This window comes from Numenius arquata, chromosome 10 (assembly GCF_964106895.1).
Source record: "Numenius arquata chromosome 10, bNumArq3.hap1.1, whole genome shotgun sequence".
NCBI lineage: Eukaryota > Metazoa > Chordata > Aves > Charadriiformes > Scolopacidae > Numenius > Numenius arquata.
The window spans coordinates 5,303,084-5,329,154 of NC_133585.1; the positions used below are offsets into that span (position 1 = coordinate 5,303,084).

Consider the following 26,071-nt stretch of genomic DNA (forward strand, 5'->3'; position numbering starts at 1 on the left):
AGAAAGGAAAAGAAAAGAAAAGAAAAGAAAAGAAAAGAAAAGAAAAGAAAAGAAAAGAAAAGAAAAGAAAAGAAAAGAAAAGAGAAAAGAGGAGAAATAGAAGAGAGGAGACATCTGTACCTGCATAAGGCTGATCCAAGCTTGAGAAGGCAGAGTCCAGACCTGGAGAGCTGGGCATGTCACAAAGCCCGTTTAATTCACAACTCCCCATAAGCAGAGAGAGGCAATGAGAGAGAAGCCAAGCAGTTCCCTGCTGGAGCAGAACCAAAACTCTGAGGTGTCCAAGCCCTTTGCTATCAGCTCCACAAGCCTTTTAAAGCCTCTCTTTTGTCTCACAGGCATTGCTGCCGGGAGCCATGAGGTCACTTTGTCTATTTTTGTCTTCTTAGCTTCATCACTGAGCAGTGTGATGGACATTGTCACCTGGCACTTAAACACCCTCCTTCTTTCCCCCAGCCCCTACTCCCTGTGAGGAGAAACTCCTCTTTTTTTCTTTTCTTTTTTTTTTTTTAAATAAGAACGTTTACTCTATAATCTCACTGCTTCTGTGGTGCAAGCTTCAGGTTAGAAAAGTGCAAGCTTCAGGTTAGTGTTTCTAGTGCCTCAACGTCTAGCATTTCTGTGCTAAAGAGCCCTTCAAGGAGATGAGACTAACACAATGCTCATGTCCAACATGGACAGGCAGAGAAACGCCTCCAGGAGGAAAGCAACTTTCCCTGTCTGAAACCCTTGGAGAACACCCAACTCCAGGTAAATGTAAGGAATAAAAGAGAGAGGAGAGACTTTCTCTTCCTGTGCGTATCAATTTCCTTCCATGTCTGAGGAGAACCAGCCCATGATACAAATTCTTGTTGGGTACCAGGACTGAGGAACATTTAACAGAGGATCACAAGGATCCTGGGTTCCTGTAGTGAAGTGGTTTAGTTGAATGAAAATGGCAGAGGCTGTTACCTACACCACTGGAGAGTGTGGCTGTGCCCAGGGAGGGTCATGCAGCCTTTTGAGGCCAAGGAGTGGTGTGTTGGCAACACCATTCAGAGCTCCTGCGCTGGAGACCGGGAGGTGTTGAAAGATGAGATGCTGATGGTGAGGACCGAAGCGTACAGGGAGGAAGGGAACGGAGGGTGCTGGGGGTCTACAGATCTCCACAGTTGTGGCCTGCTCAGCATCTCCTCACACTTTGGCGAGGTCTTGACTTACTGCCTCTTTCTGTACACGAGCAATAGGTCCTGCAAGAGAATCCCAGAGCTTTGGCCAAGGGACAAGGATATTGATGAATATTTACATGTATAGGGATACAGTCTCTAGGGGAAAACCCTGTAGAATCTAATAAATACAACATGCAGTTGGAAATGAAAATACAGCTCTGCAGTAGAGAAAAAATTCTCTATTAAGAACATTCAAATGGAAGAGAGAAAAGAATAAACGGAAGGGTTACAAAACTCTCCTAAATGCAGGAATGTGGTGGATAATTTCTATAGAAAACTTTTTGTTAACTTTAAAGCACTAAATTCTGTTGGAATAATCCACAAAAAGGGAAAAGATTCTGTCAAGCAAAGCCTGCAAATATTTTTCCCTTAATTAAACTAAATTCCACTGAAGTGAAATGAATTATGTTACTAATTACAGTAAAGAGAAGTGTAAAAAGTATAAACCTTTTCAAGATCAGGCCCTATTAAAAGAAAGCATTTTAACATAGGCTCAGGAAAACTACTGAACAAGCAGGTTCACATGATGCCAAATACTATTCATGTTCACTAGGAAAAAAAACAATGGGAAATTTTATTACCGAAGACCAAATTCTAGAAAAGCCATTATCATAGAAAATAAGCACACTGCTAATTTCAGAGATAAAGAGCCTGTTCCTCTGTGATGAAATACTACTTGTCTCCTATTTTTTCACATGGGATCAACTAGAATTTTGTTCTTCCAGCTATTTATGTTAGATAAGGTCACTTTTCCATGGCTAACGTTGCAAATATCCCAGTAAGTCATTAGAGGCTATAGACACCTCATGCTTTCCATACCTGGAGTCCTTTCAAAATAAGATTTAGATAGGTTATATTGGCCTTCTAAGTATTTCCCTGTTGAAAGCTTCAACCTTTCAAGCTTCGACCAATGTTTGAATCGCAAATGGTCAAGCAGAGGAGTGTATATTCTTTTACTTAAAAGAAGTGGCAAAACTCTTGGGACAGAAAACTTGTTTCTCATTCTTGAGTATTGGCACACTTCCATCACATAATCTGTGCATAATATAAAACATAGACATGGCTTCAGCTCCAATTTAGGATGCTGCAAGCAAATGCTTCGGTCCTACTCAAGTCTGCAATGCTTAAGCATGTATCTGATGTTAAATATGTAGTTAAGTACTTGTCAAACCAGTATTTCTTCTTAAATGGCTGGTGATTTTAAGAGCTCCCAGTGAGACATTGCCCTGCTGAAATCTCCTGGTTTTAGAAAAATAGATATCAAGCTTCTCGGCAGGTGAATCGACAGCCCATGGGAAAAAAACATACCCAGTCATTTTGTAGATTTTTGACCATTCTTGGCCATTCTGTGACTCCCACACGGCACCCCTGGCAGAGAGGGTGCGGAGATGTTGCTCTACGTGGCTGCAATGTGTTAGTCTCATGGCATCCTGCTGGAGACTCGAATAGCTCGTTCCCTTAAAAAAGGGAGAGTTTCTTCCTGAGCTGGACGGAAATGTGTCCTCAGTACAAAAGGTGGCACACCTGGCCAGCTCTCCTGTGCTGACGGGCCTGGATATTCCCTTCATAGTCTTCTGTGAGGAGATTGCCAAAGGAGAGCTTGCTTTCTCCAGGACAGCACCTGCTGAATGCACTAGTGAATCTGTCTTTTGCAGTTTTAGCCGCAGTTCCTAAGAAAGGTTTATGCAGTCATGCTGCACGCCTTTAGATCTTATTTGTTTCATGCTAATAGATTTTGAGCCTATTTTGAGCTAATTTTAGGAGGCTGAAGTCACAAAGATACAACGCTCCTACAAGTTTACATGAAAGAGGTGGCTCAACAGAGGAGATAGACCCCCATCATAGGCAGCAGGAAGCCTGATTGCAGTCTTAATTAGGCACCAAAAACTGAAGAATACACACACCAGAGAGACTATGAGTTCTTAGTTTGAATGTGACAGACATCGGACAGATCTGCATTTTGCTAGACATGAGAGAATGAGATATCAAATACAAGACATGAATTAAAAGGACACCAGGATCTGTTAATTCTGCTGCTCACAAAATTGCTTGATGTCTGACAGCGGGATACCACTGATTCATCTGCTCTCTGTCCTTCAGTGTTTCCACCATCCACTCTCCAGTAATACAGACAAGCATATGCTCACCGTCTGGCTCTGTGGACTTGATTAATCCTGTGGCACTTGCCATATATTCTTGTTATCCAATTGATTTTCGTCCTTTTCTGCAACGAGTCAAGCTCCTACTACATCTAAAAATCCAGCCTTTCACGAGAGAACCGTTTACCTCCCATGCCTTCTGTCATCTGCTGATTAATACACAGCAACCTCTGCTGAATCCTCAGGCCATCCATTAAAAATGGTATTATTTCTATTTGCTGTTACTGCTTGCTAGGTGCAACCCACTCAAAGGAAAGAAAATACATTTTAAAACTTCCCTAGCAAGAGTTTGCTGTTGAAAAAGCAGGTAGGAAGACAATAGTGGTGGACCTCCTCAATGCAGGTAACCCACCTCCCTCCCCTGTGTCCCCCACACACCTGGGTTTCTGTGGGAAGAAAGACCAGAGAAAAGCTGCAGGGTGTCCCAGCCAGGTCCCAGTTCTGGGCAGTAGCAGTTTCGGGGCTGTGGGGTGCCCCACAGCACATACTGCCTCTTCTGTCTAGATGCAGCCAGAGGACAAGATCCACTGACAGAAGAGAGGAGGGTTGGGATTTTTAATCATCCGTCTCCTCACCAGTCATATAACATTGAGGTGGAGAGGACATTTGATTGACATATGTTAGTGTTTAAAGCTCTGTGGGTGAAAATATAGAGGTAGTCCTGTTAGATTCAGAAGCCCAGTGAAACACTACTACCAACTTAGCCAGTTAGCTAATCTGACATCATGAGCCATTAATAGTTATGTTTTCTGTTCTATTCTTGGCCAATTGTGCAGTCACCTTACAGTAGTCCTACCTCATCCATATTCCTCTCCCTGGAAAAGTCATGTGGAACCATATCAGGTATCTTACAGAAGCCAACGTACACTGTGTCCACCTTATTTCTTTAGCCACTTTAGAAGTCTTATCTTACTGATCAGATCAAAGATTATCTCTTTTTCTAGATTTTATTAGTCTGTATTGGTTTTACTGATCATTTTGTTTTCCACAAAGTGTGCTCAAAAGAACTACTTTGTTCACTGAACTGAAGCTAAACATTTATTATTATTTTTTTTCTTATCTCCAGAGCCTGTGTTTGTAAGAAGGGTACTGTTCGTGGTCTCTTTCCCTGAGGCCCTTCCCATTATTCCAGGTTATTTATCAAGGACTGAGGGCCATTCGATACAATTTTCACTAATTCCTTACATTTCACCCCTACAGAGAATATGATTCAGCCTTGTCCTTTCAGTATAGTCAGGGTATCAAGATACGCTGCATCCACTCGCCCCCGTTCCTGCTCCTATTTCATTTATTCAAAGGGCTTGATTTTGGCTAACATAAGTGGTAGATATGCTGATGACAATGAAGCTTTACAGATGTTACAACAAACTGATCTCTCTTGAGAACAATTATTTGTCAGGTTTACAGTTTTCTCCTCCCTAGCTATAATTTTGTCTCAGTTTTGTTGAGCAATGACTCTGTTGTTTAATTACCCCTTGTCAAAGTCCTTTTACGCCTCACGCTTTTATGCCTCTCCCTCCCCCATCACTACCACTTTGCCTTATTTCAGTGTTGTCTCTGAGCAGACTTGTCCCAGCCCTGTCCTCAAGTCCCATATCACTTTCAGAACAGATGGAAACAACATTGGACAGGCAGAGGGATTCCCATCGCCTGTTTGCAATATGATTTCTTTCAACTCAGCTCTCAAAATCTTGGAACCCAAAAACTATCAGCTTGGCTAAGACAGTCTGGGGGGTTATATTTATAGTTGTTTCAGTGTGATTACTGCTCTAATCACTTTGAGATCTGAATTATTGGCAAAATCTTGACTTAATCCCATTGTTCCCCATCAACCTTACAGATCCTAAGTCACTCCAGAAGTGCATGTGCAAGGGCGAGCTACGTTAAATTAATGTGTATGGCAGCATATTCTGAAAAATCACTAGCTGGGTCTCTGCAAGGCCCACAGAAGGGTGAGCTCAGAAGAGAATCGTGCCATTGTTTCACCAGCAGCAGGATGATGAATGACCTCTGACCATGTCTGAGGAACTGTGACCCAGCGTCAGAGTCCTTGTGCTGACAATAATAGCAGAGAAGTAATGTCTGAGTAACTGGTAGTTTAAAAAGATACTCAAAATGGTATCATCTCGTATAGTGGAAACACTACAACAAAAGAAAGTATATACCTTTTCATTTCAGGGATCACATACAGCTTTCCTCCAAACTAAAGACCTTTCCCCTCCCAGAGAATATTGCACGCAGCTAGATTTATCTTGAGCTAACACATGTTCAGCTAAATCCATGTCTCTGTCGGGCTCAGGATAGCAGTGAGGCACAAAGGTGAAGCAGAGCAGAGCTCTATCAGCCTTACTTCCAGTGCTGCAACCCACAGCATCTGCATTGAAATGCTGGACAAGAGTGATGTCCGAGGGAACGATGCTGGAAATCTCCAGTAAAAATAGCTGAGGAAGACAGCCAATTACTTGTGACAATTTCTGACAGAAGGAAAAATTCATCCCCACTAGTCAAACCAGACAGCACTAGCTTATAATCTCTGTCTTCTGCCCAACTAGTTAATACATCAGCCTGAAAATATCACCTCTGTGCTTTTGATAGAACATAAACTGAAGGCATAAGCTCAGATGCTATACTCAAGCCTAAATCTGGAGGAAGAGGGCTCCAGATGCACAGTGCTTATCTCACTGTTGTCTTCTTTAATAAATGCCTTCCAAGCTGCAGAGAATTCAAAACTGAAATCAACTGGGATATTCTTCAGCAAAGGCATACAACTAGACAGCGCACACCAGTGTATGTAAATTGATTTCCCAAGTGGAGGCACATTCCAGTTTAATATGTGCTGAAGTGAGATCAGACTTTCCACCTGTGATTCAGCCACGGAGGCTGTTGTCCTCGTTTTCCTAGTTGTTGGCTGCTCGCTGATTAGCAAAGGCCAAGGGTTATTTAGCATTGCTTCATACTGCTAGGAACAGACTTCCTGTAAGATCAATAGTTCAGGCAATTAATTTTAATCTCCTGGTCTGAGCAGAATGCTTTTCTATTCTACTTTAAAGCAGGTAGGAGAATGGGGACAGTTGACTACTAACCTAAGCCTTTTGGTCTTCTAGGCTGCAGTGCATGGCAAAACCAATACACTAGCCTAACAGTCACGTAACTGTGATCATTAGAGTCACAAGTGTGAAAGCTGAAAGCCAAGGAGAAAATGTGGTGCAGTGAGGTCAAACCACCATTCAGGTACTTTATCTTGTTCACAGCCCCTGTGGCCTGTACGGGTTGTAACAGGCTGATAGATGGCCGCACGCACCCTCTCCGCGGGGAAATGTGACTGCAGCCGCTCTTAGAGGAGGTAATCTGTATGACCCTCCGATGAATAGGCCACTTATTTATAAGCATCCTATCTCGTCAAGTGATGCTGCTGTACATCCGCTTTAAACAAGAAGGATTTCCTTTTCTGATATGGAATGTAGTAACTTTGATGACTCTGCACAGGCAGCCAGGCCCATATAAAGCAGAGGAGGAAATTTCCCCACCCATTTTTCCCTCCCTTCCCCTACCGTACATGGAGAGGCTCTTGAGTCCTAGGAACTAAAAATAGTCCAGTGGATAAGTTTAAATTGAGATATTTTGAAGCACTTCTTGCACTGACACAAATTCCTACAGTGTGATAGCAAGTTAGGACTGGACTGCTGTCCTGGTCTGGCTGTCTTCTGCTAGCAATTGGTATTTCCAGTTGTGAGAAGCCTGAGCCCATTGTCCCTGGGAGATGATTGAGGATGGGGGTGAAAATACAGTGCACCTTTAGAGAGCACAGGTGGCTGAAGAGAATCAGCCTTGGCTACAGATGGATCCCAAGCCTGTGAGGGTGGAGTGAGCAGAGGAGGACACTGCAGGAGCTATGGGGAACCAAGGAACCTCACTAGGAATTACTTGTGACAACTATAGTCTGATTCTCCCTGCCACAAGCTCTTGGTTTCCACTAACCTCCTGAAACTCAGAGTTTTTTATTTGCATTTTCTATCTTATCTCTTCCTTTCCGCCTGCACTGTCCAACCAGCACAGAAATGCTTCCTCAAAAAAAATGGAAAAAAATAAGCCAATACCAATGTGCAAATAGGGCAGGAACTTTGGAAAGAGACAGGACCAAACCCCACTGCGAGGGCTGTTGCCTCTCTAAGGAGCTCTAAGGCCTTGTGTCTTCGCTGGGGAAGGAGAGGCACAGCTCAGCAGCTGACGACATGCAGGGCATCATGAGGTGGCCCCATCAGCTGCTGCCCCCTCTTCTCTGGGCTTATTTTTCTCCACCCCACCCACTGCCAAATCCTCGTCTTGGCCTGTTGGTACTTGCCGCCACACTGTGTTCTGCTCCCGGAGTCAAATCCTTGCCTAGTGTAAATAAGTGAGCTCCACTTGCTCCCGTGTTACTGTGATGCAAAGCGGGTGTTTGTTAGACAGCAGTGTCACCTCCAGCAATTGCCACGTGGTTTGTATCCTCATAGCAAAGGCAGGGAAAGCAGCTGGAGTTGTCAGGAGCTGGTGGAGTCAATGCAAAAAAATACACGTACTGGAGAAATGTCAATCAGGTGAAAATCAAGAGAAAATAAAACAGTAGCAATCAGAGCATAAAGACTGATCACCCATTATGGTGAGACTAGGAAAGATGGTGGGAGAATATTGTAAGCATTTCCTAGTTTCACTGATGATCTTGAGGACACTATACAGTCAGCCCAGATCAGATTTGCCAACAATATCAGAAATGAAGGAAAATCATACAGAAAAGGGGAGGCTGGGGGCTGAATCAACTTACCTATGAGCTGGAAAGCCCAGAGCTCTAGAAAGCATGCAGTGAGGACAAAGGTTGACAAAAGCTCTAGAGATTGGAAATAAAGAGCAGAGCTACAGATGTTAAGTTTGAGAAAACCCAAGATCTGACAGTCAACAGCAGTCTTACTGAGATCCTTGGAGGGCAGTAGAGCTGTGAAGATTGTCAGTTGCTACTCTCGGTGGTGCACAAAACAATTATGTGTCTCTGTTCTGGTACAGGGATTTCAATTATTCGTCTAGAAATCTGATGTTTCTAGATACTCATCTAGAAATACTATACCTGCAATTCTGTTTGCCTGAGGTGCAGGGACAGGTGGGAAAGGGAGAGTCTCTGTAGCTTAAAAATGACAGTGGAAAGTTAGAAAGAATGAATACAAAGGACAAGAAAAATACTCCCAAAATTGGAGAAAACGTCAGAGCAGGCATGAGACAAGAGTACATTCTAGAAAGAAAAGGTGAGGAACCATCTGGGTAACAGTCCCAACAAACCAAAAAGGAGTTTTTCACATCCTTATGGTGCGGCAGTGGGAGTCATAATGGAGAAGGCCATGGGAAGGCAAGGACGGTGTGCTGAGAATATGTTTAGAGACGTAGTGCTCCAAAAGGCAGACATCTCATCAGGCAGTCAGAATGGTCCTTAAATATCTACTGTGTATCTATCGAGCCCCAGGCTCCCATGACTGATCATCCAAGTTGCCTACTGGAGTTAACTTAGCTTTTAGAAACTTGTCTAGCTTCTAAACCATTTTGTGTTCCTGTTCAGCAAAACCCAGGGTCTCTGTGTCCCAGAGTAGGCTACTGGGAAGCAGAGGAAAGGCAGCGAAACAGAGCTTTAAACTCTGGTGGCTCACATGCCTGGAGCGGCTGTAGGAACTGAACCAATGCGAGCCCAAACATCCTTGCCAAGGCTACTTCTTTCTGGCAAGAGATGCTGTACCACGTGCCCCCTGTACCTCCCCAGGGAGCCAGTGCAGCTCGGCAGCCCCACATCCTCCTGTCTTTATTCGAGGTGTAGCTGCTCCTTAGCTCTGTTCGCCGCATAACAAACCCCTTCCATCCCTCTCCCTTCCTCCACAGAGTTACTGGCTGCTGATTGTGACTTTTGTTTTAACGGCCACTGTGCTCCAGCATGATCAGGACACAGAGTTTTGCCTTCACGTTTACTGCCAAGATTCCTAACCCAAGAAAAGGCCAAGCTGGCTGTGTGAGTTGCCATCCGTGGCAGAGGGCACCCAAGGCCAAACATAAACCAGAAGGGGGGTGAGTGATGGCGGGTAATAGGAGAATAAAATATTATCTCAGTCTGCAGTGCTTCTGGGAACCCTACCTCTAGCTGGCAATACAGTTGCATCACCTTCTGCCACGGGATATTATTTTGCCATCAGAAATGCTCTGCATTAAATACATGGCTTTCCTGGGAGACTTCTGTACTGACGTTGTCCATGGAAATAAGTCTTGATGTAAAGCAATTGCTCATCCACTGCTAGGACTATCAGGTGGCAGGGAGCAGCTGAACATGCCTTTCTCAACATTCACCTCATGCTTGTACATTATTCAAAGGGCTAAAAAAATAGCTTCATCCTCAAGGAGGCTGAAATTGCTACTTTCTTTGCTGTCCTAAGGAAAGGGAGTGCTAAAGACTATGAAGAAATAGTACAAGGCACGAGGTCAGTTGTACTGCGTAGTGGGGCCAGACATAAGGCACCCAACCAAGTCTGTCCTCTCAAGGCAGGGCAGAGCAGTGAGACAGTGCCCTGCCTGAAGGAAGCAGCCTAGATTTGAAAGTTACCTCTATAGGATCCCTCAGGCAGAACAGATAAAGGAATGTTTAGCCCAAGGAAAAGAGAAAAGAGAGGTTTAACAATTGCCTTGCAATATTATCTGGCCTGGGGAAAAATGTCTAGTGTTTGCAGCAGAGAATCAGAAGTTAGAATCTGTGTGATTTATTTCTGATTCAGTCCAGTAACTTTTCTGTGTCTCTGTTTCTCATTCTGTCCCCCAGCTAAGTCACTTTTTTAAAACCCGCTTTATTTCTAGGCTCAGAGAAGTGTAAATTAGTCAATTGTACTGCACACTGAGGTAATCATATGAAAACAAGTTTTTGACTACCTTGTTTTTAGTATTATTGGATAGATCACGACTGTGAAATCAGGTAACATCTTGTTCTGCCTTCATGTTGGGTTTGAAATACTCCATGTGTAGCAGAAACCAGGAAAGATATTCACAATTAAAGTCACTTCAGGTCCATCACCCATGTACTACACTACATTTTTCAGTACTTTATTCCACCTGGAAAGGTGGAATAGTAGTAGGGATCCCACTACAAGGAACTGTTCCAACAGCTGATTTAACAGCTCCCGCCTGTCCTTGCTGGCAGCCCTCCACTGCTGATACCTAAAAAGTGATAAATTCTACCAGAGCTCATTAGCTGCTGTCAGACATGGACATCTTTACTGGAGTAAGGGCCTGCAGAGAAAACATCCTCAGAAAGTCGATGTAGACAAGTCCCTCCCTGAGCTTGACAGGGTGAGAGAAATGAATGAGCTACTGACAACACTCTTTTAGGGCTATGCAGACTGAAAATTATTTCTACTTGGTCCATAATCATGTATAATACTACATTCCTCTGTGCCCATGGAGAGCTGAGCTGAACAGGGGGCTCCACAGGAGCCCCTCAGAACGACCGCCCTGTGCTTGGACACACAGAGAGCTAAGGAGCAAACTGAGCTGCTGCTGAAAGGCCAGGTCTGGGAAATCTAACCCCCAGCTTCTTTCCTGACACTGAGTCTTCTTCAGCCCAAAGTGTTGAAGAAACCAGTGACCTCCACCATGTTTCTAGCACTTAGAGGTGCTAGAGCACAGCTGGTTGTGTGTCTGCAGCTTCTACGAGTGACTCCCGGATCCCAGACCCTTTCTCTCATCTGTTCCTTGGGACATCTTGTTCCAAGACCTCCACTGACTTGACTCTGCTTCTTCCCAAGCTAGAGGAGCTAACCCACTCGACGCTTGCAGGAATGAACCTTTTGGAAGGAGATCCAGTGTAGGAAGAGGGCATGGGTGAGTGGCAGGGTGCAGAGGACTTACTGGCCTGCTTGGCTTTCTCCGCGTACGTGGTGGTTAGGTCTTCATCAACCGGGTGCTCCACTGGCCCCACCATGGGGATGAGATGACGTTCTGCTCGGATAGCCTTGGTGGCATGGGGCAGGAGCATCGCCTCTGGAGAAGTCTCCCGTCCCTCTGTTGATGGTGGCCCCAACTGTCCCTCGCTCTCTGAGAATGGAGTGTCTGTGCGGCTGCCGGGCGGGCAGGTAATCTCCCTCTTGGCCACCCCGCCGGAGCCGGCCACCTCCGCTGCCCCCTGCGCGGTAGCCTCCGGCATGCTCTCGTAGCCGCTCTGTTCAGACAGGGACACCTCATCCTGAGGCACATCTGCCTTGCTGGTGGTGCTCTCGGGTGGGGAGCGCGGGCTCTTCTTGCGAGCCCGGCGGTGCTTCTCCTGGGCCACGTTGTCAGCATCGCTGTCCGTCTCGCCATAGTAGGCTTCACTGTCCGGCGGGGAGGTGAGGCTCTCCAGGTGCCTCTGTGACCTTCGTGGCTGCGAGGGCTGTGCGGCGGTGGCCGGGGCTCCTGCCGGTTCAGAGCTGAGTAGCTGTGCCGGGGGGCTGAGCGGGGACGGCGGGGAGAGCACTCGCTGCCCTGGAGAAGGGGAGCGCTGGAGCCGTGGGCCAGTCTGGTCCCCACCAACTATCCTGTGGGGAGAAGGAAAAGGGGTGAGCAAGGTCTGGTTGGTGGGGCTGAGCTGGATGGAAGCCCCCACGCGTGAGACAGGGGTAAGGATTGAGTGTTTCAGGTGTCTTTCAGGTGGTAGAGACACCTGAAGTGCACACACCAAGGGCAGACTCACGTCTGACATCAACTCAAGGCTCTTATCCTGATTTTCTGCTTCACCCAGATGAAAATCAGAATGCCCCGAGAGCATAAGAATCTATGGAGCTTAATCAGCTCCCCGGGCATTGCTCCTGGGGAGGTGAATTCCTGCATAGCCAGCATTCCCCAGGACAGTGGGAGATACCCTCCCAGCCTGCTGCTTGCCAGGGGGGGCCTCAGCCACCGCTCTGGGCTCCAGCTCTCCTGCAGCTGGGACTGCACCGTGGACCTCTGTCAGCTCTGCGGATCCTGGACCCTCAAACTGCTTTAGTTCAGAGTGGGCTACAAAGAAGCCAGTGCTGTTTGTTTGCCCTGACCTCTATGTGGGAGTAAACAGCAAATTCTTAGGAGAAAAAGGCCCGGGTGTTTTTTGAGGGTAGGACTCTGCTATCCTGTGGTGGGAGTCCACCCTGATGTGTGACCCGCTCGCTGTGGGACTGCTCGGCAAGCTGGCCACCAGTGCTCGGGTTTTGACAACCGTACTGCAGTCATGCCAACCAGCCCAATCCATGGTGGCATTCGCCTTTGGCTTAGGTATAGCCCCTTCTGGCCTGTAAGTCATAGAAGGATGTCTGGAAGGATGACTGGAGCAGGGACAGGGCAGACTGGAGCTGTCAGCCTGATTGCTGACTGCCAGAGGGAGGGAGAACTGGCAATGCTGATGGGAAAAGAGCCAGCTCTGACCTCCCTCTCCTCAGGAGTGAGTCTGGATTTCAGTGGCAGCTTGACTCCAGACCACGCAGACGGGGCTGGGAACTTCTTCCTTCCCTTGCCAGAGTCACCAGGGCTTGTCGGAGTTCGGAAGGAGCGTGCATAGCGGGGAGCCAGGCAGACAGCATCGCCTCTGTAAAGCTGGGGAATTCAGGACTTGGATCCCAATTCTAAACTGTGAAAAATTTATACTCATGTCAAATGCAAACCTTTGAGGAAGCTAAGGATGGGGGCAATTTCTCTGACAATTTATTTTTTTAGTAATATTTAGTAAAATTACGAGCTCTCACTGGGGAACAAATTCAAAGCTCCCCAAGCAAAAGAGAGCAGTCCTTCCTCTTCTTTAAATACTCGACCAGATAACTGAAAAACATTACTGCATGTAAGCCAGTTTCTCTTGTTGTGCGCCGTCAGGTCACAGTCTCTCTCCCTCCCTCTCTTTCTCTGTTCACACACATCCCGCACTGACAGAAATACACGTGACCTTGCATGCTCCAGAGGCATCCAGCCACCTCTCCTTTCTGAACAGAACTGATTGGTGTTTTCTCTGGGAACATAAATATGAAGTGAGAATAGAGATGTGATCAGAAAACAACACTTGATGAGTTCTCCACCACCCCAAGATGAAGCCAACCGGTTACGCTATTTCCAAACCATCCGATGTTGGCTCCCAGAGGGCTGCATGAAGCCTGCCTTTGTCACTTTGCTAATTCAAAGTCTGCTGATTTTGGCCCGTTGGAATTTGCCTGGGCACCTGCTGGCTGCAGATAGGCTCCGATGGGGTGAGATAAGGCCTTGGCAAGGGACCAGGAGCTATTCTGGACACCTTGTGCAGGGCTCACTCATCCCACTTAATCACAGCTAGGGTATAGGGTGAGCACATCAGAAGGCACCGGCGCTTTCCCTGAAGCCAAGGGGAAGATCCTACATGTTCAGGCTTTCCTCCTCTGAGCACTGCCCACCTCTGCCCCTGCTTTACAGATGCCAGCACCCAGCGTGGTCCTCCCTCCTCCCCACTGCTCACAGTGCTCTGCCTTTTCAGGGCTGTAGAACATCACATCTCCCAAACCCCTGCACCAAGGCCTTATTTCCTGAGGGTGACTTCTGTTTTGGCCTGTAGTGTAGACTAGCTGGGACCTCACACAGCTTTGCTGTCTTTGTCTTTATATGATTCATTTGCAGCTTGGCCCTCACCCAGCATGCAGAGGCACTGGGTTAGCTCAGCACAGGTAGAACCAGGGATGTCACTGGGACCATTTTTGTGCTTAAATTTGAGCCTGGTCTCCACTATTCTGCTGGACTAGATATTGCTGAAGATATTTCTTCCCGTAAAAAGGGGCTCAGCTACAAACCTCTTATCTTTCTGGAAGTCACTTCACACCCTGTCAGACTACAATGGCCTGCTGTAATCTTCTCTTGGCTCAATTATCCAATGAGTAGTCAAATCCATTCCTACAGAGCACTTATTTACCCAGAATGACCTGGAGTCTCTGTTAATTGCTGAGATGAACTCCCCTATGGCATCTGCTTGTTCAGAGCCTAAATTGTTCATTCTTTGCAGCACAGCCCCCACACTGCAAACTTTTCCCTCCAGCCCAAGGGGCCGGGAGGTCTGGGGTTGGTTCAGCCCCAGGGCCAGGCACTCTGGAGAGCAGCACAGAGACAGTGCAAAACTTTTGGATGGCCACACGTTAGCCACGGGGAAGTCCTCCTAGTACATCTTGCAGTATGGAGAAACCAAAGGCTTCCTGCCTGCTATCTTTCTGCTAAGCGTGGATAGCTGCTGCGCTGGATGAAGCAGCACCAGCACTTGGGAGCAGGTTACCTTTTCACACGGATGTTGAGCATGCCGTTGGAGGAGTCGATGATCTGCATGGCAGTAGCATGGGAGAGGCCAGCACAGGACTTCCCGTTGATAGATACTAGAACGTCATTTTCCCATAGGCCTCCGCGGCACGCTTTGCTTCTCTTTCGGATCTGGAAAAACAGAAGAGAGAGGATAGGGATGAAGGAGAGAACAGCAGCTGTTTATTTCACTTTCTTCTCCCCTGCTGGCCCTCCTATTGCTCCATGCCTGACAGAACAAAATAAGGCCTAAGACTTCTGTGCTGCCAGGGTGAAGGACCAGTCCTCTTGGGTGAGCCCTGGCTGTGCCTTTCGGTCTCTGTATTCCTGATAATTCCAAGAGCCACTCTGCTGAGCGTAGGCCTAACTGCATCACCAACCCACTTCAAGTCCTTTAGTACAGATGAAAGACACAGGAACACCTAGATGCTCTTCTCCTCTCTTTCCCTATCTCCTAAATTGCTCAGGGAGTCTGTGTTCCAGAGAGGGAGCAGGAACTCTTTCCAGACTATCCCTGTACATGGCTCTGTGTCCCTCTGTAGGCTCCTACTGTGCTTCCTTGGTATGATCCCTGACACACAGAGCCTCTGTGGGTACCATCCTCCGGGAAGAAATGGTGGCTCCGAGGTACTTCCTGCTGCCAAGCATTTCTGCTCTAATGGCTTTGGCCAATGTATTTCTGGACATTTGCATCAGGCCATATGGTGTCCCGTTACACAAGTGTAAAGTTGGGGTAAATCTTTCGCCTGAGCAGGACCTGTGCAGGATGGGCAGTGCTGTATCTGAGAATGGAGCCTGGCTCTCTAGTTTCAGGCTAGTTCCTAGATCTGGCCTCTCATGGGCATCTTGCAGCAAGCGTTTCCTCTCCCTTTTGTTCCATCATCCATCAGTTAAACTTCTTACTGGAACTCCCAACCCAGCCTAGCCTTCCTGTTAGGGCAAGCAAGCAAACCAAATGCCCACTCAGCCCCAAACCACAGACCTCTCCCATATAGGCAAGCAATGGGATAGTCTTGTAGGACAGTTTAGCGCCCATAATGCACTCATTTTACACATAAAAGAATGCTGCCAGGCAAAAACACTGGGTCAGGGCAAATCAGGCCCCAGGCTGGAGCCCTGCTGGCTCGTGTTGGGCAGGCAAGAGCAGTGCTACTCCCAGATCGGGCTGTCAGCAGGACTGAGAGGTGCTGGGGAAGAGGATGGAAAAAGGAGGGCTATGCTGTGAGTTGTTTGTGTGTTCACTGCACTTTATCACTCTGTAGCCTCTCCAGCTTGACCCCAAATTTTGCCTGCATGCTTAAAATAGGGACTGGCTCATCCCAGCTGCCACATCCATCAGCCTCTGTCATTTTAGTCCTTTATCTCCCTCCTTGTTAATATAAGCCTGGAATGAGAGCGTGTGGGTCTGTAATGAACTACTGCTGAAGAACCACTTTTCTGCTGTTACAGTATAAATGCTGCTTCCTGATACTCCCTCAAGGCGCAGCTGTTAACTGAAAGAGACAGCCGACACATTTTCCCATGCTACTGACAGCAGCTAATGCAGAGAGTTAGGAAGTTGAAGAGAGGTTAGAAGGAGGGTCTCCTTCTGGTATTACCCAAAAGGCCAACTGCTGCTCTGCGGCCAAGTGCTTGGTGCTCAGCACTGGATAGGAACACACTTGCGAGGACCTCTCACAATTATAAGGCGAGGAGAGTGGGGGTTAAAGGCTGTTAGCAGGTGCTCAGAGCATTCCTCACATCCCATCGTACTCCTCCATGGGTACTGAAACCAACTGGATGTGGGCTGGTGACCACCCAGAGCAGAGCCAGTAAGCTTCCTGCAGTCCTCTGGTCCCACAGTACTGCAGGACTTTGCAGGCAAGTGTTTGGGATTCCCAGGAGGGGAGGGACAGGCTGTGCTCACTACACCCTGCTGCTGCTTCAGGCATCTTTAGATCAGGGTAGGCTGGTGGGACACAAGCTGCCCCCCGTGGGCTGAGCAGCCTGAGCAGGCAATGCATTTCTTTGGTGGTTAGTAAAGATGCTGGCTGTGGCTTGGTCTGTGCTCAGATTTTACCAGGGCGGCAGAAGGCCCGCATAGTAAAGCAACTTTACTTCAGTGTTTTTGCAGAAGCCTGCAAAAAAGCTCTATAATCCAGGAAGGGACTTCTCCTTGCCTCCATTCCTCTTTGGGAAAACAGGACCGGGTCTCTTCCAGCGCAGGAAGAGACCTACAAAGTCTGAAAATAGCACGTAAATGTTCCTGGCTGTCAGTCTTCCACAGGTTTATTAATTTACTTCCCAGGGGCAGAGGGAAAAAAACCGTTCACAGCTTCATCTTAATGACAAACCCCTACCCCATTGCGTTTGCCAGGGAGGAAAGCACAGGGGTTAAAGGCAGAAGAGGACTGTGCAGGGAGAGAAGGAAGACAGCAAGTCATATGGAAAAGACAGGACTTAATCCACAACCCCGACAGCAGGGTGCAGTGTGCGGGAGGCTGGAGAGCCTCTGGACGGACACCAGCACAAGCCTGACAGTTTTTACACGGCTGCCAGCACCGTGCTGTGGAGACCTTTAATGACAACCCATAGCTGCACATCCCGCTCACAGGGAGGGCAGTACTGAGCCTTTGAGGCTGCTTCCCAGTCCGAAAGCCAGGCTCGCTGCCCACCCTGAAGGTCAGGCTGCCCTCGGGCTCAGCCACTTGCTCCCCATGTCCAAAAGATGCCCTCTCCTGGGCACCCAGTGAGCCACATGAGGCGTCACCGACAGGGAGCTTCTGCTTAGGCTGCAGACAGCTTGGAAGGTATCACCCAGCACCTGTTCTGAAGAGATGGGAAAGCAGGAGAAAAGGGGAATTTCAAAGAGAAATCCTCTCTGCTTCCTGTGGCAGATCCCTGGAGAGCTTTCTTGTGTGAGTGAGACTCTGACAAGCGGTCAGGGGGAGCCCTGGCCCTGGGGGATTGCACTGTCTGACCTCCTACCACACGCTGTGAGGATTGACACCTCCTTTTTGGGGGCGAACCCCACAAATTCTCTGAGCCTCTTCTGACTGCCTCTTAAACTTCCCACTCCGTGCCTCCGTGGACACACCTTGGCTCACACGGGAGGAGCGTCCTGTTTAGATTTCAGCTGGGTTTAGGGAATCCCAGTTTCAGGGCCTTACTGATTTATGCTACTGGGAACACAACTCAGTGTGGAAAACTGGAACTGTAAAGTAATGAAACACATTCACTCAGAAGATTGTCCATCTCACTGCCCTCTCGGCAGGACTTCTGTTGTGGCAAAAGAGCTCGTCAGAGAGGTTTGGGTGGCTGCAGCACGTGGGTACGTGCACATACAGGTGTGTGTTTTCTTTCATTACTTTGCCCTATTATCATATTGAATTAGACAGGAGGGAAAGGACAGAAGCGGCTGATGGGGGGGGAAAAAAGGAAAAGGGTGAAGGCAACAAATGAGGAGAAAAGGAAGAAGAAAAGGTGTCGAAGGGAAGGACAGTGCTAGGAGAGGCCAGGAAGGCCGGGGCTGGGGACAGGCTTTAACGGTACAGTACAAGTTCCCTTGTGCAGCCCTGGGGAGACAAAAGGACATGCTGATTATTGGACGTGTCTCAGGGGAATTCAGCCTGGCTTTTGGGAACAGAATGCAAGAGAAGAGGGGGTCAGATGCAACTTGGCAGCATCTGTCCTTCAGTAGGGACTATATTTAGATAGTGGCATGTGGGGGTGAACACATACTGGGATGCTAAGAATAGAGCAATCCTGATAGTAACTCAGTGGCTTCACATCTTGCCTGAGTACAGCCCAGGGAACCCGTCTTGAAACTTTGCAACCACCCTCCCTGCTGGCCAGCATCGCTTCTTCATAAGTAAAGGAAATATGCTGTGGGTAATCAGAAGTGGTTTGCAGTGACTTTTAGGAATAAACTGCAATAGGTTCATGCCATCTTCCTTCTCCCTTGCGTCCCCAAGGCACCTCCCACCTCCTCTCACCGAGACAGCTCAGTCTATAAGGTAGGAAGACAAATTACATTATCAGTCTTCCCCTAATCCCCTAAAATCTTTCCAGCAGCAATGCAGCAAACCCGGTCAAGTCAGAGTTGTACATTGAATACAATTCATCTTCCGATCCAATACCCCTTCCGCTCTCTGATTGCATCTCTCACCACACAGCCACCCCCCTTCCCTCAGCAGCTATGATGCCATGGGGTCCAGCACTCCACGGCAACCTGGCAGTCTTTACATTTCATTCCCAGCCTTATGTGAAACGTAGTCCTGTCACGGGGATCCCACAGAGAGGTAAGAACTGCCTTGTTGTAGTAGAAAGCAAAATAAAGCTTTACCAAAAGGGAATGAACTCAGGCAGGAGCCAACCAGCATTTGGGTCTCCTCCTCCCAGAACTTCCTGCTCAGCCAAACCACAAACGCAGTAGTTGCTAGATGCAAGAGCAGAAACAAGCACCCTCCATCTCTTCTTTCTGAACATCCACATTGGTATCATTTTGGTTACTGGAACCTGGAAACTGGAACTGTTTTTCCTCTAAGGCCAGGGCCCAATCTTTACTTGTGCAAGGAAGGATACCCCTGCGGCTAAAGCACTGGAGTGGGATTCAGGAGACCTGGATGATATTTTGTGTGACCTTGGAGTAAAAACTCAGACTGTGAGCCATAAATGACAGGAGCCTGGAAATCAGGATGTTTTTTGACAGTCTTTTGCTCTAGCTCTTAAATTTTCTTTGTTTCAGCTGCCCACCTGAACACAGAAATCCAGTAAGATACTTTTCCTATGCCTTGTCTATTAAGTATGTGAATAACATCTCCTCTTCATGGCAAATGCCATATTTTTATCAGAAGCTATTTTACAGGAGAACATTTACTCTAATCCGTTATAATTACACTAACCATTGCAATTACACTTCTCTATTTAGTTCCAATAACTTCCTGACCAAACACCATATTTCTGTTTAAGAGGTGACACTGGATGACTTGCCTCTTGGTAAAGTGGGACCAGTGTCTCTGCAGATGTACTTCACAGGTCATCCCCAGTGAAGCTTAATTAGGGAGTCTTTAGATGGAGAAAGGGAGAGAAGACACACTACAGTGGGATGCACGCAGCAAGGGAGGAGGGTGGAAGAAGGTATCATCTTGAGTGGCAGGACAGACTTGGGTGGCTCCTGGGCAAGGAGTTTAGGGATGAGACTGGGTAGTGGCAGAGGATGTTGGTGCTGGCATTAAGTGCATACAAGACTACTGTAATATGTTACTGCCCAGAGTGTACTGGTGAGGGGGATATTGCTGTCCCAGCGTGGGAAAAAGAGAACAACAACTTCCATGGACTAGACTTAATTCTGATTTGTACCAGGGGATCCAAGATGCTAAAAAACAAATGTAAGCAATCAGGGCTTGTTAGTTTTCACTCTCTGTTGAAAGCAAGCGCCTTAAAAAGAGCATTTTGCCATGATAATACAAGGCAGGGAGGGAGAAAAACAACCCCGAACAATCCACCTTCTTTGCCTAAGCAAAAAGTTTATCAGAGAGCGGGTTGCTAGGAACAAGCATCTAGCCAGAGTTGGCTGCAGGTAGATAAAAAGAGGCTTTATCTTCATGGCCTTTTGTTACTTGATGGGAGATTAGCTGAAAAGTGAGTGAAGCAAGACCAATAACAAGGAATAATGCCACACGGACCAGAATAGATACTCTAAGCAACTGATAAGCATTTTACTCAACAGAGTAAACAGCAGGATATCAAGGGGTTTTTATATGAAGCAAGGATTCAGAAGGAACAGATACATTTGTCAAAAAGCAAGAGTCCCAGTGCCCACAGCTAGCTGTTGGGACAAAAGAAACTGAGTGTTCAGAAGAAATATGCTTTTATGTGTCCCATGTAATTCCTTTTCTAGAGGCTCAGTCTTGCTCCTTTTGACATAAAAGATTTTAGGATCAAAATCTAAGGGAATTAGAGCTCATAAGCAAATCTAGCCACCAAAACGCCGCTTTACAGGGACAGGCACTGAACTGGGACAGAAGAAGTAGAGGGCCTTGAACACAGGGCAGAGTCATCCAGAGACATGGCTTCAGGCCTCCAGAACAAGGTGTTCTCAGCCTTAGCACCGCATGCTGGTAAAGGGCAGTGAGGACATGCAAGCTCTGAATAAAACCCTTGCTCAGAACAGAGGGGTCTCTTCAGGTGCTACCGACTGTTGAGCAGCAGCAGCCTTAAGTATAATATGCCTCCACCGTATTTACGCTGAGAGAGGGCAAATTAGAAGATGACAGACCTACTACTATTTTGATAGAATGAGGATACGATCCAAGACCAAAAAAAAACCCCTTATGTTTGAAAAAAGTTACTGTAGACAGCATTCATCATATTTGCAAGGGTGGGTTACTGCACCAAAACACAGCACTCGCTAACCCTGAGAGAGCTTCTCAGCAACGCTCTGAGGAGCAGAAGCACCATCGTTCTGCAGCAGCAAGGACAGGATCAGCCACAGGTATGGATTAGACAAGTACCCCATTCACCTGAAGGATTCCATGGGAACTTTGGTACAGAGACCTTCCTGTGCCTTGCAGCATCTTTGCAGGCATCTTGTAGGTATGAACGTACTGGAAAAAACAGGCTCAGCCTTCACAGTTGTATTTGGCATTTCTAGCAAGTAGCGGGTTGAATAATGCTGGCGAATGACCTGGGCTTTGGACCGCAATTGCCTGTAGCGTTAAACTGCTGAAATGATGCTTAGCACATCTTTGGCTCAGACCAGCTAATGCTCTCCAGAACATTTCCCAGGCACAGTTTGGGAGCCAGAACAGATCATTGGCAGAGCCACCGCCCGTGGGCAGCTTGTACACAGCCATCTCCTTTGGGAGAATGGAAGAGGTTAATTGCTGGGCTTCGCTCCACTCTGCAGCAGCTGGTATCAGGGCCAGAGAGCGGTCCCAGGTACATTTAATGCACCAGGTATAGATGTAGCTTGTATGGTTTCACCACAACTGCTGATAGTCATCTGTCAAGAGATTCTTCCAGGACTCCTGCCTGCTAATGGGCAAATAGGATGTAAAGATGAAATTTCCAGACTCTGCCGGAAGGAGAGGGAAAGCTTTTCTAGCAGTGCCCTTCAAACAGAAATCTAAGACAACTTGTGGAAGCCAAAAGCATGGGATAGTGCAGCTGTGGTCACACGGAAGAGGAGAAACCATTCAGAACAGTAACGTGTGAAAGACCAGGAGCCGACATCACACTTTGTCAATGGCATGATTGCCTCGTCTCCTTTGGAGGGAAGGTAAGAAGCGAGAAAAAGAATAAACACGAGTGAAGTGGCTTGGGCAGTGAGAAAGGAATAGTTTAACAAATGGTTAAAGATTATCTGAGAGCAAACATGGAGTATAAGCCAAGATTCTAATAGAGGGAAGGGCATAACCACTGATCCAGTCCATCCACGCAGTCTGCTCAGGAGGGAGTTTCCAAGCAAGGCCACTTCCCTTGCAGGGGTGAGGCACAAGGAATGGTGAACCCGATCATTAGCTGATACAATCAGCCATGGGGATTTGCAACTGTGATAATAGGGTTTTCTGTTTAGGCCACCTGCTTATCATTGTCCCAGAGGTCCTTTTCCCCCATCTCTGCTGGGAAGGAAGGGCAGAGCTCCCCTTCCAAGCTCTGCACCTCGCTCACTGTTGTCCCAGCGCTGTCAGAGCTTCCAGCTTCTCGGCCAGTCAGCAGCCCTGGAGCCCCCGACATTCTCCCGGCATGCGGTGAATGCTGGGTCCAGCTGCTCCTTGGAAAGTTCCACCGGCGCCGCAGCCTGCGCTCCCTCGCTGGCAGCCAAGGGTGGCACCTGCCTAAGTGCCGACAGGCCATAAAACATGTCCAGGAGCACTCCCAAAGCTGCCTGAAGCCCTCCTTCCACAGCTCACCCCTCCAAAACCAGCATTGGTGACTGCTGTAGACCAGGCTGCCAGCAGTGCTTTTTTAGGTGTGACGGTAAACATTTGTGAAAACAGATAAAGAAGAGCCTGCCCAGCTTTCACTGCAAGGGGGAGAGGAAGAGAAGGTGTTTGCAAATCTGGAAGCCACCAGACCTATTTGGGTTAGAGCTAGCAGCCTCCAGCAGGACTAATGTCACAGGAGGAAAGGTGAACGGGACGAGCAGCCAGGCCATGGGTGACAGGGACCAGCGGCACGGCATACAGGCAGCAAGGGTATCTGGCAGAGGGGACAGCAGGAACTGTGAATTTTCCACAGAGAAACATAATGGAGAAAGTGGAGATATGTGAGAAAGAGGTAAACAAGAGGTTGTGATGAACTGCTCTTAAACGACAAAACAATTCTTTGTTTTAAAAGCTACACAATCCCGTGTCACTGCTCCCCCTAACAATTCACTCCATTGCCGCAGAGGATCGGTACAGAACAGGGAACTGAAAGGAGCCTCCTGTGTTACCAGGGCCAATCCCCCGTTGTTTCAGATGCCGTATTGTTTACTCCAGTTCATAAACTGATTGCAAAAGGATTTCACTTCTTTTTCTAGATTGGGAAGTTGTTGCTGAACCTCCCTGGTTAGCCGTTTTGTGCACATTTGATCGGTGACAGTGCCGTCCTATATTTGAACAGCGCTGCTGGTATTTGCCCAACGTCTATTTGTAGACAGCAATCATATCTTCCAACCTTTTGCTAGGTGAAAGAAGCCTTCTCTCCTCCCCTCCTTTTCCGTGGCTGCTCTGCTTTAAATTCATTTGTCTTGAAAGGGGCTGGCTCTATACGTGTGATATTTCCAGTGAATTCCCACTTGTGCATTAGACAGTAACATCAGTGCCTTCCTATCTCCGTTAGATATGGCTACCCGAGGCTCATTTGCTTATGTTTATCTTTTTTTCGGAGATGCATAATTTTGCTGGCTCATTATCCTCTCGTGATGCACTAATACTCCCAAGTCTTTCTCCTCTACCATCGCTACCAGCCGGAAAGCCTCCAGTTTCCCCTTCTTTCTTCAGTATTACTCGTGCACCAGACTATGCTGGAGCTACAAGTGCCTTCTTTGCTTTGTGCATTAAGTAACTGGGTTTGCCTTTCATGGAATAAATCTTGTTTTGTAGCAGGATCCCTAAAGGCAGCTTTGCGTGCACTTGCACCACCTTAAAGCTGCCCTCTTCATCTTCGTAAAAATTATTTCCCTAATATAGTTCCACGTTATGTTTCTACTTTGGTTGATTATGGGCTGAATGCTTATGTCCTATCTTACGACTTTTCTCACACTAGCTATTTGACATTTTGTTTACCTTCAAGTGCATTGGATGCACATGTACTTATTGCAAAGAAATCCTCCAGGAACCCATTGGTATTGTTTACCCGTACTTTCTTTTCTTTCTTTTCAGAATGAGTGAACCTTCTCACCACTTACAGCTTCTCCTGCACAGAATTTTGTATACGTCAGGACCGTGTACTTTTCCCTCAGCCTTTCTAAAATAAAAATCTTGCCATCTATGGATCCTTTCTGTTTCTTGCTTTTATGCTTGTTTGCTTGCTTTCCTGATAACTGTCTCTGGCCAAAGATTAGTTGTGTTGTGTTGCCGTGTGCACCACAGCTACTGAGCTATACCAGTCAGCTTTATTTTGGTTAAGGGGTAGTGTAAAATCCCACTATACTTCATCCGCTTCTGTAAGAGTTAAAGTATTCATTAGGAATAACAATAACCCAAATACGAATGCACCGTAGTTCAACTGATTTCACATAAAAGGATATTGCTGTAACTAAGAACAAAATGGAGATTTTCCTTTTCTCTTGGGGTTCTTTACTCTTTATTTTCCCCTTTATTTTCTCTCTAGTTCTCCGTATTCCAATCCTAATTTCTGCAGAATTATTCATGTCCTCTGTTGATGTTTGATCCTGCTGTGTATCTGCCTGCTGAGCATATCAATGTCTGCTGTTCTTTCAGCTTACTCATTACTGAGTTGATATTTTAATACAACCCTAATTTAAAAATCATCTATTCTTTCTCACTGAGGGTTCCCCAGACACTAATAAATTTTCTTTTGCTTCTTCTTTTGTCTCACCCTCCACTCTTACAGTATCTTTTTCTATGAGACAGAATTTTTACGGTACTCCTTTCATATACACATCAGTATGGTATCCTTCATATACACCAGACATTTTTAGCACCCAGACACTGCAAGTGATTGTTTGGGTGGCACAAAATAGTCGGTATGTGCTCTTGTAGGTGAGTTTATGACAAAAGGAATAGACATTTGCAGTTACACATCTGGAACCACATAGTCAGTTGGCATTTCAGTCTTGCTTACGTTATTTAAATTTGAGCTTTTTCCTCAACGTCCACGGGGCACTGCTGGAAGCAGCAATGTGTGTTTCCCTGGTTTTGAGGCAGGCAGAGCTGGTTTGGCTCCATAAGGCTACTTGAACACAAGGCTAGTAATGTACGACCCAAGAGGCTGTCCACAAGGTATATAATTCTAGCATTTTGCTCTAGGTGTGTCCCTGAACCCATAACCCACAGGGAGTCGGATGGCACAGAAGCTCAGCGGCAGGTGGATCCAGCATTTGAAGATCCAGCTGCTTTTCTAGCCCTTTGTGTTGGCTGGACGGAGGTGTGGAATCGATCCCTGGCTTGGTCAAATGGTTTAAACAACAGCTACACATCCTTTCAGTCTGTAGAAAAATGGGTTCACACCCCACTTCCAACACGCTCGTTTACTTTACTTTGAAGTAAATTTGAATACTTTGCGCTAGAAAGGAGGGTTTAAAATGCACATGCTCAATGTACATTCTGAGTTAGCTGCAACTTGAAAAAAACCAATGATTTAAGCCATCGTTGTGAACAGCTTATGACAGAACAACCTAGTAGAGGCCCACCAATGTATTTCAAGAGTACAGAGAATAATGCTGAAAACATTCTAATGTCATTAAATACCATCTTGTCTCAAAAAAAAAAAAAAAAAAAGCATACAGCAGATCCAAAGAATTTTCAGGAAAACAAAAAAAAAAAGATACCAAGAACAGCAATTAGTCATTGATCTTATCATAATCTCCATATACAGAAACAATAAAAAGATGATGGTGATGTAAACTTTAGAAAGAAGAAAGGCAAGAAGAGCTGTGACTGCCTAAATTGACCAAGTAGGATGACGAATTCTGCAGGGCTTTGTAATACAACATGAGCGGCTCAGACAGGAAATCCCACTTGGTGCAACATTTAGTCTTCGGAATGCCTGGCTGCTTCATGTTACCAAATCTTCATTAGGAAACCATACAAGATTTAGTCAGACAAGTAAAGCACTAGCTGTTCACAAATAATTATCTGTTTAATTGTAGGGTAAACCACCAGGACTGTCAATTCCTATGCACTTCATTGGGCATGCTGATCATCACTTGGGGTGAAAGAACTTCCCCCCGCATTGCGTTACTAGAAAAGT

The 26,071-nt window shown here is 46.7% G+C and overlaps 1 protein-coding gene across 1 annotated transcript in view; it reads right to left on the minus strand.

The window, feature by feature from the left end:
- The window catches only part of SYNPO2L (synaptopodin 2 like), a 38,470-nt gene that overhangs the window by 9,371 nt on the left and 3,028 nt on the right, over positions 1 to 26,071 (minus strand). Inside the window, exons 2-3 of the mRNA XM_074154310.1 lie at positions 14,649 to 14,800; positions 11,270 to 11,934 (exon numbers count right to left, since the gene is read on the minus strand). Coding sequence (XP_074010411.1) covers positions 11,270 to 11,934; positions 14,649 to 14,800 — 817 coding nt within the window. The remainder of the gene's footprint in view (positions 1 to 11,269; positions 11,935 to 14,648; positions 14,801 to 26,071) is intronic.